This window comes from Bombyx mori, chromosome 9 (genome assembly GCF_030269925.1).
Source record: "Bombyx mori chromosome 9, ASM3026992v2".
NCBI classification, from domain to species: Eukaryota; Metazoa; Arthropoda; class Insecta; order Lepidoptera; family Bombycidae; genus Bombyx; species Bombyx mori.
In genome coordinates this window covers 756,590-772,568 of record NC_085115.1, presented here as the reverse complement: position 1 = coordinate 772,568, position 15,979 = coordinate 756,590, and the positions used below count along the sequence as shown (strand labels likewise).

General features: G+C 38.4%; 2 protein-coding genes across 5 annotated transcripts; one reads left to right on the top strand and one right to left on the bottom strand.

The window, feature by feature from the left end:
* LOC101735956 (ras suppressor protein 1) lies at nucleotides 1–6,661 on the top strand. 4 transcript variants are annotated; one of them, XR_005244995.2, is made up of 7 exons: nucleotides 1–198; nucleotides 1,487–1,777; nucleotides 2,100–2,182; nucleotides 3,293–3,407; nucleotides 4,957–5,089; nucleotides 5,509–5,657; nucleotides 6,264–6,661. XR_005244995.2 is itself a non-coding variant. In XM_062669998.1 (7 exons), exons 2-7 carry the CDS (start codon nucleotides 893–895, stop codon nucleotides 5,591–5,593), a joined length of 858 nt encoding a protein of 285 aa, XP_062525982.1. In that variant the 5' UTR covers nucleotides 52–486; nucleotides 581–892; the 3' UTR covers nucleotides 5,594–6,661. The 4 variants fall into 4 exon arrangements, 2 of the variants coding, with proteins under 2 accessions (XP_037868691.1, XP_062525982.1); XM_062669998.1 differs by adding an exon at nucleotides 581–1,043 and having other exon boundaries at nucleotides 52–486; nucleotides 5,509–6,661; XR_005244996.2 differs by lacking the exon at nucleotides 1–198 and adding an exon at nucleotides 586–1,043.
* LOC101736352 (nuclear envelope integral membrane protein) lies at nucleotides 6,138–14,115 on the bottom strand. The gene is made up of 8 exons (XM_004922844.4): nucleotides 13,749–14,115; nucleotides 13,034–13,155; nucleotides 12,278–12,491; nucleotides 10,711–10,877; nucleotides 10,086–10,301; nucleotides 9,319–9,443; nucleotides 8,227–8,388; nucleotides 6,138–7,635 (listed from the first exon to the last, which is right to left on the bottom strand). Exons 1-8 carry the CDS (start codon nucleotides 13,819–13,821, stop codon nucleotides 7,461–7,463), a joined length of 1,254 nt encoding a protein of 417 aa, XP_004922901.1. The 5' UTR covers nucleotides 13,822–14,115; the 3' UTR covers nucleotides 6,138–7,460.
* Between the last annotated feature and the right edge of the window lie 1,864 nt (nucleotides 14,116–15,979).

Here is a 15,979-nt window from a genome sequence, read left to right as displayed (position 1 = left end):
TTGAAACGCGATTGTTGTTTGGGCGTAGGAAAACCATCTGTTTGATAATGAGTCATCAACCCCCAGTATCTTGTATTCCAAACACAGGCAAGATGTCGAAAGCTAAAAAAGTTATTGAAGAAGCCAAAGAAATAAATAATCCGGAAATCGATTTAGTCGACAAAGGAATATCTAGTCTCGAAGAGATTCCAGGCTTATGTGAGTGTCAAATAAAACCTGTTTTGTATCTTTTTTTTTTAACTAAATATTTTTAGTTCGTTTCAATTTTTACATCTATGTTTCAATAAAAAAGCTTAGATCGAAACCTAAGCTTAATGTATACTTTCGAATTTTAATTTATTCTACAGTTAGCTAATTTTAAAAACTAATAAATAACTGAAGTATTCTTACAATAAGTGTATTCGCCTACATAACCGTTGCAACTCATCTATAATAAATATTTTGAAGACAACAAACATGAAATATTAATTTAAACCTCATTTGGATGTAAATTCTCCAATGTTAACATTATATTAAACATAATAATATGTAATATAAGGTAAAAAATTGAAGTACTAATTAAAATATGACATCACTGCAGACCTATAATTCAAAATGAAACTCCTACGCCTTAAGACGGAACAGGATCAAACTTACGCTTAAAATAAGCCATGAAATATTGAAAAATGTTTGCAAGTTCCACACTACATTAGAACCATCAGTCTACTCAGTTATGGGTTTCAAGAAACTATGTGATTGAATGTACTGATGAAGAAATAGAAATAAAAGAATAACATTGCAGTGCTTTATCTGAAGGAAACAAACATCTTAGTGTCTTATGTGCTTATTAACCATTTAATATTAGAAGATTTGTGCATAGGGCCCACCTAAAGGCAATTAGTCACTGTTGTGCATGTGCTCAGTAATTATAGGGCAACAGCCATACTGGTCCATACTATTGAGCACTCCACAAACCTCATTTGAAGTAGAACAGGAAGGAAGGGAAAAATGGTGGAGGATAATTTATTCTAAAGCTGGATACAAAATAGCAGGAAATATGTCTGGTAATGCATTGTGGATGAATGCAGTGGTACCACATAGTATATTTGAATTGTGTTCTTGTGGTGGGCAATACAATAGTAAAAAGTAAATGAACAAATTCTTAGAGCACTTTCCAAGGAGCATACAGTACAAAAAACAGAGACAATTTACTTGTTTAAGACAATTTACTTTAGAGGGAATTCCTTCTGTAAACCCAAAGACTACAAATTGTCTATGTGAATAATATTATCAACAACATGGCCCTCTTTTGTATAGAAACAGATGGTTTGACCAGAGATGTGAGCAGTATTCCATGTGTGTCCGAACTTGTGCTTACAGATCAATGTATGATAAGAAAAAAGTTATGTAGCCCAAAGTATACAATGAGAAAACTATTTCTGTGATGACTTTGTATGCAAATATTAAATTCAAATAAAAATCTACCCAAATCTATTATCTTTTACAGTTTCTCTGGAGAACATCACTCGTCTGTCCCTAAGCCACAACAAAATCTCTGTAGTGCCTGCTGCACTAGCCAACTTGAGCAACTTAGAAATTCTAAACTTGGCCAATAACAACATTCAAGAGCTTCCAGTCAGCTTATCATCACTACCCAAGTTAAGGATCCTCAATGTTTCATTAAACAAACTGTATAACTTGCCAAGAGGCTTTGGTTCCTTCCCTGTGCTAGAGATATTGGATCTAACATACAATAATTTGAATGAAAAAGTATTACCTGGGAACTTCTTTATTATGGGTAAGTTATTTAAAATCATTTAAAATCACTAACTCTATTGGTTTTCTCACCCAGTTGAATATTCGTCTCTGGAACAACTATTGAACACTTTATCTCTAAGTACAAAGGCTATAGTGTGAATCTTTTTTGATGTTGATAGCAATAATGGATGTAGATGTAGGTCAAAATTTGTATGGTAGATAATTGGCTCCACCTAGTATCAAATGTGATTTGATACCTGCAATTCCATAGATATACATCAAAAGTTTACTATACAATTACATACATCTCACCACCAATCATGATGATTGACTAAATAGTACTTTTAATTCACTATTCACAGACAGTCTCCGTGCTTTGTATTTGGGTGACAATGATTTTGAATTTCTACCACCTGAAATTGGAAATTTGAAGAATCTACAAATTGTAAGCATTCTTTTAATCATTAGTCAAACTTTTAATTTACCCATGATTAGTGAGCTTTATAGACCACTCCATTAAATAACCTCTTACAGACCTGAGATATTTGAGTCTGCTACCTATAATATCTAAACTATAAGCGGAAATTGCATCCAAGCAGCATGCTGATATATACTACACAGACGATGGCACAATGCACAGCTTTCGTCGCCCTAAGCGTGTCAGATCCTTCCGATCCAATTAGTGTTTTAGTTCTAGTTAAACTTCTTGAAAAGTTCCACTTGTAACTTAACCTATAGACACAATCTGCTAAGTTTTCGCCGGATCTTCACAGACAGTCACAATTTCGATACAAGTATTAACAAGTTCGGTTGAGCCTGATGAGCTCATGTGCCAAAACGTACATAGCTGAATTAGCCCTTCGAGGCGAGCAGCGATTAATTATGGAAAAAACAATGTTATTGAAGAAGTTGGTAATGAAAAATACACAATTGGGGGATATCATTGTATGAAAATAGATTGTCTTAAAAATATCTATTTTTAATATAAGACCAAATCTTGTTTTTTATTGTTATGTTTCAAGAGAATTTTCTTAAGAGTGCTATATTTAGTGAAGGAATTAATAGAAGCTGTTTTAGTTTACAAATCGACTCATCTAGGATTCTTTATATATCTAGCTAATAGTTGTAAACCAATCCGGTCGTTTCCATACACAAACAGGAAACACGTTAAAATATGTTTTTGATATAAATTTCCTTTCTGTGTCATAATAACGCAAATATCGAATTATTACTATTTATTTTAGTCTTGATAAAAAAATCTGAATGGTTAGATATAGTATGTTTAATGTGGTTAGCCCAAGATATTCAATAATTTATTAACACATACAAAGTACATGTACTTACCCTCTTGCACGCCTCACGATGTATTCACGTGGAAAGGAATCAGAATACAAGAAAAAATTGAATACAATGGTTCAGTAATCATAATTAACTTAGTTATTAAAGTAATCATAAATAGCTTCGACCTTTTCTTCAAAGTTGATAATGGGAGCTCAGATCCTACCGCTCCCAGGTCGTCCGGCAGTTCTGTTGTAATGATAACATTAATGTGCAGTTGTCGATGCGCGAGAACGACCTGATCGAAGTTCCCCGGGAGCTGGGGCAGCTGGCGCGCCTCCGCGAGCTGCACCTGCAGGGGAACCGCCTCGTCGTGCTGCCGCCGGAGATCGGTGCGTGCCGCTCTCTCTCTCTCTCTCATCATCATCATCATCATCATCATTATCATCATCAGCCTTTATCTTTTATTTTTTTTATTGCTTAGATGGGTGGACGAGCTCACAGCCCACTTGGTGTTAAGTGGTTACTGGAGCCCATAGACATCTGCGACGTAAATGCGCCACCCACCTTGAGATATAAGTTGTAAGATCTCAAGTATAGTTACAACGGCTGTCCCACCCTTCAATTCGAAACGCATTACTGCTTCACGGCAGAAACAGGCAGGGCGGTGGTACCCACCCGCGCGGACTCACAAGAGGTCCTACCACCAGTAAGATTATCTGCCCACTGCTGGACATAGGCCTTCCCCAATGCTTTCCATATAATGCGGTCCTCCGTGTCTCTCTGTGTGCCGACTCGGAAAACGATGACGCATAATTCGTCTTTTCGCATTAAAAGTGTACAATTTCCTAAAATATTTGAAATTGAGTTTAATATGCGGAATCATTTGGTATTACCAGTATTTTTCTCATAAATAGGTACTGTTAAAAGAGGGTAGTTTCGTTTTTTTTTTAGTTTACCTACTACTATGTTTTCTATTACCAAAGTAAGTTTTATGGTAGGCAGCGGCTTGGCTCTGCCCCTGGCATTGCTGACGTCCATGAGCGACGGTGACCACTTACCATCAGGTGGGCCGTATGCTCGTCTGCCTACAAAGGCAATAAAAAAAAATATACATAATTTTATCTTACTTTAATAAACAGATAATGTAATTGGTAAAAAATAAAAAGTAAATGTTGCAAAGATGATTAATATTAAAAATATCACATGTTAAACCTGTAAAATTAGTAAGTTTTGAGATTAAACAATTTTAATGCGAGAAAACGATATCAGGAACAATATGTAGTGAACGCGGAACTAGTTGGTGGTGACAGGGGTGAGGGGGCAGGTTGCCTACTGCTCGTAACAATCGTAACGCAAATGAGATTAGATAGTGATGACTAAATAAAATAAATAAATGAATAAAATAAATAATAAATAAATAAAAAACAAATGAATTTTTCGAAGTTTATAGTGTACCTATCTAATTATATTGTTATTAATAGTAAAATAAACCAAAAACGAATTAAGTATATGAAGTTACTCTGACATAATTATCCTCTGAATAACTTGATTCTTAACTCTCTGAACTTGATTCAGAATCATCTTGTAAGTTTATTTCGTCCTTATAGTATCAAATTTCACATGAGTAAAGACAACAAGCGCCCCCGCCCCTCCGTCCCCCGCTCATATACCTAAGGCGTCGCCTACTATTTCCGCGCGCACAGTAAGGACAACGCAATGTCTCGCAGTTGGCGCGGCGGGGCGAGTGGCGAGCTCGCACCAGTACGAACTTATGCCGTTACAACAATTCGAGGGATAAAAGGCTGTTTGCTTTAAGCGACATTTTTGCAATTTCACCTGTTGGGAAATGAAACTGTATTATGTATGGACAGGGCGTTATATATGAATAGTAACCCCTTAAGATAAGGTCGGGTTGTGAGATTAAATGTATTATTTCAGGAACATTGGACCTCGCCAGCAACAAGTCAGTGCTGAGGCTGGAAGGTAACTTCTGGGTTCCGCCCATCGAAGACCAGCTCAAGCTGGGGCCGTCCCACGTGCTGGACTATCTGCGCTCAGAGACCTACAAAGTGTGAGTGCGACCCGCCCTCTCCTTGTCTCGGATAATGTTTTTAGTTGTCTGACTCACTTGACTCAGCAAGAAATTTTCAATTCAATCAAATCAAAAAACAAACTTGTCGATCTTTCACAGGATATGCTTCTGGCCAACCTATTTTGTATGTCAGAGTAAGATCAAACAAGGGCGAGTTAAAATATACACTATTTATTTATTGTTCGATACGGTACACTTGCTCTACACTGATTTACGAGGTTCCTATACGATATATAGTTCGACTGTATCGGTTGAAGAGTTATGTGCGACTGTCCTACTTCATAATGGCTGAATACCTTGCAATCTTACTACACATGCATGATTAAGCTATCTTCAGCCGGCACAGTCGACACCTCAAAAGCTTTAGCACGATAATGAAAGGCAATGATCTGTTGCAGCCTGTACAGCCGCCACATGTCGGCCAAGCCGCCGCCGCCGCCGCAGACCGTCGACAAGAGCAAGAAGGCGAGTCGCGCCGCCTAACCCCCGCCCCCAACCCCCCGCCCCCGCCGCGGGACTACTAACGCTTCCTAACAAGATGCGACGAGTACGTGCACAATGCTTCTGCATGCAAATTCTATCTTTATTTTCTAATGAAGGGTAATCCCTTGCACGCAACTAAGCCGCTGCCTACCGCTGACTACTGGTGGTAGGACGTCTTGTGAGTCCGCACGAGTAGATACCACTACTCTATTTATTTCTGCCGTGAAGCAGTAATGCGTTTCGGTTTGTAGGGTGTGGCAGCCATTCTAACTATACTTAAGACCTTAGAACTCATATCTCAAGGTAGGTGGCGGCATTTACGTTGTAGATGTCTATAGGCCTCGGTAACCACTATACATCAGGTGGGTCGTGAGCTCGGGTGAACGAGCCTGAACGAGGTGAACCTAAGCAATAAAACATTATAAAAGGGTACTTACTCCCCGCAGGATTCGTGTGATAGTGGTTTGAAAACTGAACTCTTCCCGATAATATAGAATTATTAAATAAATTACATATTATATAGATTTCCAAAATAAAAAAAACCTTTTAATTAAATCATTTTATTCACAAACAAATGTAACTCGTACAAAAATAACTAGGAACTAGTATTCAACATTCAAAATTCATCAGAAATGGACAGAGTGAACTTTGTTAAAATCAAAATTCACAGCGAAATAATGAAGATTAATAAGTCTCATAGTCTGACACACGGGGAGCCCGGCCCGGACCGACACACCTGTACCTGCCTTTATTCACTGAACCGCTGAGAACAAGTGGCTAAATACTTCAGAATTGGTGCTACGACACACCTGTAATGTGCAATGCTAATTTATTAACTAATCAAAATAAAATTAGACTGTTCTATTTGTATACTATGAATAGCATGTCGTTTATATAGTTTAAACTTTCATAGTGTAACGCTTGAGTGAAATCAATACTACTAATATTAACAAAAAATTTGACAATTCCAGTTCTGTGCATTAATACAAAAAAATACTCATATATTATATTAAAATATATCACTGACAAATTAGTTATTTATTTTAATAAAGTTAAATTACTAAACAATCTGAGTTTTTTTATTTTAATTCGTTCGTACAATTGATATTTTTTAACATTAGTCTTTCGAAACAATTATGGTGAGTTTAATATAATAACATTAATTAGTGTTCATAGTAGTTAATACTATACTTAGAACTGAAATCGTCTAATTCAGTGGCGCCGTCCACAATGTAGTCCATGGACTCCGATACCTGCACAGACTATACATAACATACGATGATACACGTATTGTTATGTGTGGGCAGCCGTGTACAGATTCACGTTGATTATATAATGGACGACAAAACTAAAGCTTCCATTGCTGCACAAGTTCTTGCCGCATATGCTTAGGGAAATAGCCGACAGAGCAATGTAGCGCAAACTGAGCCCGCTCGATACTATAGCGGGGTGCAGACTGGTGGTTCTGCACATCAATGTGTATAATTAACATTTAAACAGAACATTGGGAGAGGTCATTGACTCCTGGAACTTTTTGCGGTATTTACAAAAACTAATAATTAGATTTGAAAGTTCATCAATAGAGGATCTCATGTAATAACAGTCCGAACTGGCTAGAATCCGAAGAGTGACAAGGCGGCCTCGCCTCCGGGTGCGCCCGTACACCAGTATCCTGTCCCAGTCCTGCCGTCTCCGGGGTGGGTTCTGTGTTAAAGGGTAGGATAGCTGGACCCGCACTTGTGTAGCCCAGGTCGCAAGCTCGTCTGTGTACTTCTCAAAATCGATGGCAGCCTTGACGCCTGCGTGCCCCGGCGACTGCTTCAGACCAGGTAGATGTGTGTGTCGGCCCCCTGCTGGCTCGGCTCGGCTACGCGGAGTCGTCGTCGCTGTCGGTGAGGTCGTCGTCGTCAGATATCTCGAGCTGGTTCCTGGTGGAGTGCGAGCTGGGCTTGCGGCTCCGGTCCAGGGAGAACGCGTAGGACTCGTAGTCCAGGATCTCGTCGTCGCTGAGGTGCGAATTCCCCTCCACGAAACTTGCGAATCTGAAAACAGAGTCAGCGGACAGTAGTGGAGGTGCGCGTGGGGCCGTTGTGTTGCAACAATTCTCTTTTTTTGTAGCTTAGATGGGTGGACGAGTTCACAGCCCATCTGATGTTAAGTGGTTACTGGAGCCCATAGACATCTTCAACGTAAATGCGCCACCCACCTTGAGATATAAGTTCTAAGGTCTCAAGTATAGTTACAACGGCTGACCCACCCTTCAAACCAAAACCGATCATTTATTTACGGCAGAAATAAGCAGGGTAGTTGTACCTACCCGCGCGAACTCACAAGAGGTCCTACCACCAGTAATTACGCAAAATAGAATTTTGCGGGTTTGATTTTTATTACCCAATGTTATTACTTTACCATGGAAGACAATCGTGAACATTTGTTGAGTGCGTATTTCATTAGAAAAATTGGTACCCGCCTGCGGGATTCGAACACCGGGTACATCGCTTCAACACGAATGCACCGGACGTCTTATCCTTTAGGCCACGACGACTTCTAAGCGATTTTATATATTTTTGAATCTTTATGCAGTGTCCGGTATGTGTAAATGGTTTAAGTAGAGATTAGTTAATAAGGCCGACCTCTTGGAGTCGTTAAGTTTGAGCATGACGGCCCACTGCGCGCAGTCGGGGCTGGCGCAGTGCTCCCGCAGCGCCGCCAGCGCGCGCCGCGTCTCGCGCGCTCCCTGCTCGTAGTACTCCTCGCTGGTGAGCAGGCGCCGCGCCGGGGGGAACTTGCTGCGCCTGGAACCCCGCCTTACTGTACTGCATCCGCAAACAACGGTCGCGCCCACAACGAACAGATCGCGTCCGTTCGTGTACGTACACTAATACCGGTCACTCACATTCGCACGAATACGCAAATCCGCAAGTGTAGGACGACTTTTGCAAATGATTATGCAAAGTTTTCGGTTTTAACGGACATCAAAGCGCGCGAACCGCGATCCTTCGCGTAGCCTCCCATACATTCGTGTGACGAGTTGTGCCCACGATTGCGAAGGTAACGGACGTTTCGCCATTTTCATAGTTCATGACGTCTACTGTGTAGCGTACCTTCATCATGGATCGGAACAACACCAAGGTGATGGAGTTCATTGAACTCCTGCAAAATGAATCAACCATATGGGACCCTCAAAAGAAATCCGATAATAACAGAATGGCCGTTAATGACGCCAGGGAAATAATTAAAAACTCTTTTTCTTTTCAATGTTCTATTGACGAATTAAAAAAAAAGAGAAATTCGTGCGAAATTCGTAAACAAGTGTAGGAGGAAGCGCAAACGGGTTCGCAAACTGAGTACCGAACCAATTTGCACAGCCGCTAAGTTTGCGAATGAATGCCTGACGGCCAGAGTGGCCAGCATAACTTTTTTTTTGTTAAAAATTTTTTGTTCGAAAATTTCTCGGAAACGCGAGCATTGCTTTGTGTTGGTTGTAGAGAGCACGCGAACCGAATCGCACGAGCAACAAAAGTGAGACAATAATATTCAAAGTCAATATTGAATCTAACACAAAATATTATAAATGTCATAGTGTATTTATGAATGTAATATAAAATATTATAAATGTCATAGTGTATTTATTACAAATACTGTGCGTCTCGCAGTGCTAAATGCTACAGCAAAGCAAAGCTTCAAAAAATGCTTGACTTCATGTCAGTTGTTTACAGACTTACCAATATCCTCGTATTCTGTATACCCACGACTCCGGGAAATACTTAATGATCATCGAAGCTATGATGATGGCCGCTGAAGCTTCCTGGTACTCGCTGCTAAAGAATATCATCAGCACTCCGACGCACTGCAAACATTTGCAGCAATGTATTGTAAAACAAACAAGGCTCCGCGTTTCACGACAGGGAATCGCAGATGTTGTACCTATTGTGTTTAGCTATAGAGTTCATTGTATGAGACACATCAGACACTCCTTTATAAATCATTGACTACGGTTGAGGAGTCCCGACCGAACAAAGTTGGTACTGCTGATGATTTACATCATAGCATTGAAAACTCCTAATCATTAGTGTTCTCTGGAGAGCAGCTTAGCTGTTAGCGGTAGGCAGCGGCTTAGCTGTGCCCCTGGCATTGCTGAAGTCCATGGGCGACGGTAACCACTCACCATCAGGTGGGCCGTATGCTCATCTGCCTACGAGGGCAATAAAAAAAAAAGGCGGGTAAAGGAGCGATTCTTTTGTTTTGCGTTACATTGCGGGTTTAAATATAACAAGAAAACTTATTTAGGCTTCAGGTGGGATCTCGTTTTTAGTCAGCAATTCATTGCCATTGTCAATAGTATCCGAATTGGTATCTTGGACGTGACCATAAATGTTTTGTTTGTCCTTTTTTTTCTTTTTGTTGAATGCATTTTTTATACTTTAGTCAATTAAATATAGAAAAAATTCTATGGCATTGCTAATGTTGAACTTTTGCATTGTTCACTAACCTGTATTGTCCACATTACAATGTTCTTGCTTCGTTGATTCCTCGGTGGACCTATCCTGTAGCAAACTAAGAAACTGATGAAGCTGACTGCCAACGTGTACCAGATCACATAATTCCGGTGATCCACAGCTAATGTTTGAATGTTCTCCCACATTTGTTGGAATAGATACACACCAACAGTCCAGCCACCAATGAGGAGGCCATAAGTTAATGTGCGCTGTAAGACAAATAAATTAATCTGTAATGTTTAGTACAATTTGTATCAATGAGCTCATTGGCTCATTGATAGCTTTATCGGACGTCGGGTGTAAGAGTGCAGAGGAGTCGTAGTCGTTTAGTGCGGTAGGACCCTAACTGCGTTCATCCAGTGCGTTTCCAGAGATCATTTTTGCCACGTACCATCCGGCTTTGGAATGAGCTCCCCTCCACGATGTTTCCCGAGCGCTATGACATGTCCTTCTTGAAACGAGGCTTGTGAAGAGTATTAAATGGTAGGCAGCAGCTTGGCTGTGCCCCTGGCATTGATGACGTCCATGAGCGACAGTAACCACTTACCATCAGTTATGCCGTATACTCGTGCATGCTCGGGCAATAAAAATAAAAAACATATAAAAAACCAGTCATACCTTAGGCAGCATTTTGCTGATGTAATACATTAAAACCATAAATGATGCAAAGACGCCAATGAAGATCCCACACAAGTAGAAGAACACGGGGTTACCGCTCAGAGACTTTGAAGAGAAGATGAGTGCTATGCCAGCAGCCATTAGTATGACGCGCCATAGATCCACCCCTTTTAGAATAAATAGTGACATCGTTTATTAGGAACAAAGATATATTATGTACCTAATTGATTCTAGTAAAACATTCATTGAAGTTTTTGAACCATTTTAACAACGTTGTACAACATATGAAATGCATGTATATTAATACTTTGAGGATTAAACATTGACACATTTGGAACATCTGGGTATATCAGTCAGTCAATAGTCACTCAACTGCTTTAATTAAGACATGACTATGTATGCACATTTATTTATTTTACAAAAATAAACGTTATTTTAATACTAAGACAGTTTTATGAGATATACAGTCGAGTTTTTTTTAAATATCAATAAAAATTTGCAATTACAGCTTTTGTATCAATTCTTAACCATTGCTAAAAATTACTTAAGTTACCATTAATTCTTTGTAAATGTTCAACTAGTCATTTGGATAAAACTGAAAAATTAATTAATCAAAAAATAAGTACACTCTAACTTAAGTAAGTGAGAGCTGGGTGATTGATAAAACTCTTTTTAGTGAGAAGAAGAGCCTGGTTCTGTAATTTTCTGCCTCTGACACTTTTATAAAAGAGTCATGGATTCTTTTTTTTCCATTTGTGCATAGGCCTCTATAACTGAGACCACTACTTATCTGGAATTTTATAAACAACTGCAATTATTTATTAATTTATTTTTATATATATTAATTTATTTTTAATTTCTCTGAATTTCACAATAAGTCCTCTAAAGCAGTTTGAACCATTTAGAAACTCAGGTTAGTCAAAAACCTCCATTATCAAGAAAGAGATTGCAGTCCTTTGAACTCCCACTTATCCAGGTTCAACTATTACATTAAATGAATATAAATATGGAATTGTCAATGATTCTGGTTGAATATTTTGAAGTCATCGTGGCCTAAAGGATAAGACGTCCGGTGCATTCGTGTTGAGCGATGCAACGGTGTTAGAATCTCAGTCGGGTACCAATTTTCCTAATGAAATACGTACTCAACAAATGTTCACGATTGACTTCCACGGTGAAGGAATAACATCGTGTAAGAAAAATCACACCCGCAAAATTATGAATCGCGTAATTACTGGTGGTCTCTTGTTAGTCCGCACAGGTAGGTACCACCACCCCGCCTATTTCCGCCGTGAAGCACTAATGCGTTTCGGTTCGAAGGGTGGGGTAGCCGTTGTAACTATACTGAGACCTTAGAACTTATATCTCGAGGTGGGTGGCGCATTTACGTTGTAGATGTCTATGGGCTCCAGTAACCACTTAACATCAGGTGGGCTATGAGCTCGTCCATCCATCTAAGCAATAAAAAAAAAATCAATCACTAGACCAATCCCAGTATATTATTTAGTTTGATAACTTGCAATTTTCAGGGCATTAATTCTTGATGAAATAAGAATATTATACTTACTTTGCACCAGCAGGTCAATACTATGTCTTTCTTTAGTGTTAATGGCCATGCATGTTGGCTCAAACAAGTTGATGGAAACAGTTTTCTGTGATTTCTTAATGAACGGATTAACAACAGACCAACCGTAGCTATCTTTTGTATACTCTTTATAAACATCTTCTGGATTTGAGCCAAGGTATTGACGAAATTCATCATTTTTAATTCTTATTTGAAACTGTAACCCAAAAGTTTATTTTACCAAATAAATTTTACACAAACGGTACTATTCATATACAAATAATAGTCATAATACAATCATTCAAAAATTTCGTAAAGCAATGCTGTATTCTAAATCAAACCTGCATAATTATAACTTGCATAATTACTGGTTGTAAAAAAAAACAGTAAAACGTTTCGGTTTTGAAGGGCATGGCACCCGTTGTAACTAAAGACCTAAGAACTCATATCTCAAGGTTTGTAGCAAGATGTCTATGGGCTGTGAGCTCGTCCACCCATCTAAAATAATTTCACCAATACGTCTATGGCAGAAGCAATTCAAAATCAACATTAATAAAATTCTGTACAATTTAGTAAGCAATTAAATGTATTTATAAAGCAATAAGAACATTCATAATCACATTAACAAATAGACATTGAGATGAGATTAATTCAGATCTTGGTTATTTATGAAAAAAAACAAAAAGATGCCTTGTCTGCAAATAATAATACAATGGGACAGTAAAATAGGGGACTCTGTATGTTACAATACACACTTACTTTCACAGTTTGCCAGAGTGCAAATAAACTTTTTGTTGTACCAGTATAACAGTAGATGTCGATAGCCTTTTTCGAAGATGGTATTTCCCTTTCAATTGTGGTCGGTCCGCCTAACCAATGAACTAAAAAAGATTTTTATGTTATTTAATTTGATAATACTGCCTCAAATACTAAATCAAAGGGTGAAATACTAATTTGATAATACTGCCTCAAATACTAAATCAAAGGATGAAATACTATTTGGTTTAAGCTATATTTATCAGTGTAATTAAAGGAGAGTTTTATTTGGTATTAGTATCAACAGTTTGATGTTTTTAATTGAACTTCAATTAAGTTTACTTCATTGAACTTCAATTAAGTTTACTTCATTGAACTTCAATTAAGTTTACTTCATTGAACTTCAATTAAGTTTACTTCATTGAAATAGCTGCAGAAGTTTCACGGTTATGGTATTTTTTTCTAAATTTTAAATGCTGAATGGCTCTCTTGTAAAGTTGCAAAAATGTCGCTTAAACCAAGTTGTTTTTCACCTCTCGAAATTATTTGCATAAAACCTTAATTGTTTTAAAAGAAACAGCTCTTTACATACGCATTTTTAACAGCTCCTGCACGGAAACTAGTAGTAAGGAGTCAACAGTACATAATATTTAACTTGCATCACAATGAAATTATATGTGTTTTTGACAATCCTATAAAAGTGAATATTAAAACTTACTGTCGTAAGGTAAAGAAGACGCTTCTGATAATAGAAGCATTAACAACACCGATATCCTTAATTCACTAATCATTTTTATTTATAATTGTGTTTACTTTCGTTTCATAACAATACAAATTAATTACAAATGTGTCAAGAAAGTTGCCAATCAATAGAAAACACTTTCATTGCTCTTTCATTACAAACAACTTAATATTATATACGACGGCTTTGGGGTCCTAGACACTTATAAAAGAAATTCGGCTATTAAAAATAGAATGGAGATATGTAACTCGATGCTATTATTATCATTTTTGTTTCGCAAATATTATGAAGATCAGTCAGATCAAAATAAATAGACAGTCTAATTCAGTTTAAGGCCACAAGTAACTGGACTTTTAGCCCGCTTCATAAATTACAAATTAGGGTCTCCGGTTATGTGGGGATATACAAATACCATATTAAGTCACTTTATAAATCGATGTATAGTTCGTGGTTTTAGTAACAGTCTAAATCGTCTAAAAATTGTTGAATTTTTTTTAATACCAATAGCATCGCGGTATCTTCATACACATGAACCGCAAAGTTACTGGATCAACTGGATCCAAGGTTCATAGGAACATCTAGCAGCTCAATTCGAACAAGTCCTTGTGTTGGGATCACTCCGGATTTCATGACATCATTACTTATTTAATTTATAAATCTTGTAATACCCCCGATCAAATACTTTTTTTGCTGCCCCGAATTAAATCTCTCAGGGCGATATGCGACAGTCTGAGTACTTTGTGGTTTTGTTTAGCCCTTAATCCTTAGGTACATTAATGAAAGATTCAACTTCAATCTTTTTTTATTAGTATTTTTAATTGTTAAAAAAAAAGTCTAATAAACTGGTGGTAAATTTAAACTGGTACACCACCCTGCCTCTTTCTGTCGTGAAGCAATAATGCGTTTCGGTTTGAAGGGTGGGGCAGCCGTTATAAGTATATTGAGACCTTAGAACTCATATCTCAAGGTGGGTGACGGCATTTGTTGATGTCTATGGGCTCCGATAACCACTTAACACTAGGTGCCACTTAACGCCAGGTAAGCGTACGCGGATTGATACTACCACCTAGCCAGTTATCCCTTACACAATACAATTGAAAAAAGAACTCAAAGTCAACATGATATAAAATTTGTGTCTACAAATACTTTATATCCTTTTTAGAAAAACTGTCATAAAGAGCTTAACAGCCTGGCCACGGGACATTCGCCGATACGAATATTCGCGCGGTGCGAACGGCGAAGCGTCTAGCGACTAAAATAAGAGCATAGAAATGTACCTAACAAGCCACGCGCACCGGCGACCGGCGAAGCGAGCGGCGGAATGTACCGAGCGAATCGCGCGGGCGACTAACGATGTGGCGGGCGAGCAAAACAAATGCATGAATAAGGACGGCGCAAGCCACGGAGTCGAGCGGTAGTCGCGGCGAATAGTGCAGTGATTAAATGAGTTTAGTTGTTTTCGCCGCGAAAAATGAACGCCGAAATTTTTATATTTTATATTTTTTATTAATTTTTTTTTAATATTTTTAAACTCGTCGTGGCCGAACGGATAAGACGTCCGGTGTTGAGCGATGCACCGGTAGTCGAATATCAGGCGGATACCAATTTTTGTAATGAAATACGTACTCAACAAATTTTAATGTTCACGATTGATTTCCACGGTGAAGGAATAACATCGTGTAATAAAAATGAAACCCTCAAAATTATAATTTGCGTAATTACTGGGGGTAGGGCCTCTTGTGAGTCCGCGCAGGTGGGTACCACCACCCTGCCTGTTTCTGCCGTGAAGTAGTAATGCGTTTCGGTTTGAAGGGTGGGGCAGCCATTTGTAACTATACTTGAGACCTTAGAACTTATATCTCAAGGTGGGTGGCGCATTTACGTTGTGGATGTCTATGGGCTTCAGTAACCACTTAACACAAGGTGGACTGTGAGCTCATCCACCCATCTAAGCAATAAAAAAAATATATAGCTGAAATACTAGCTAGACCAGCTATTTGGAAGTCTAGCCACCCAAAGTATTTCTCGTACTTCTTGTGGAATTCTCCATCTATAGGTATACTCCGATTCTTATTCAAATCATGTACTTCACAATCTTTTCCAAATAATAGGTCCTGAACCAAAAAACTATTAATTTGTAAGCAATATCGAGATAATTTCGATATAGACATTTCGCTGTCGGACTTCCTTACTAGTCGCGGCGGCGA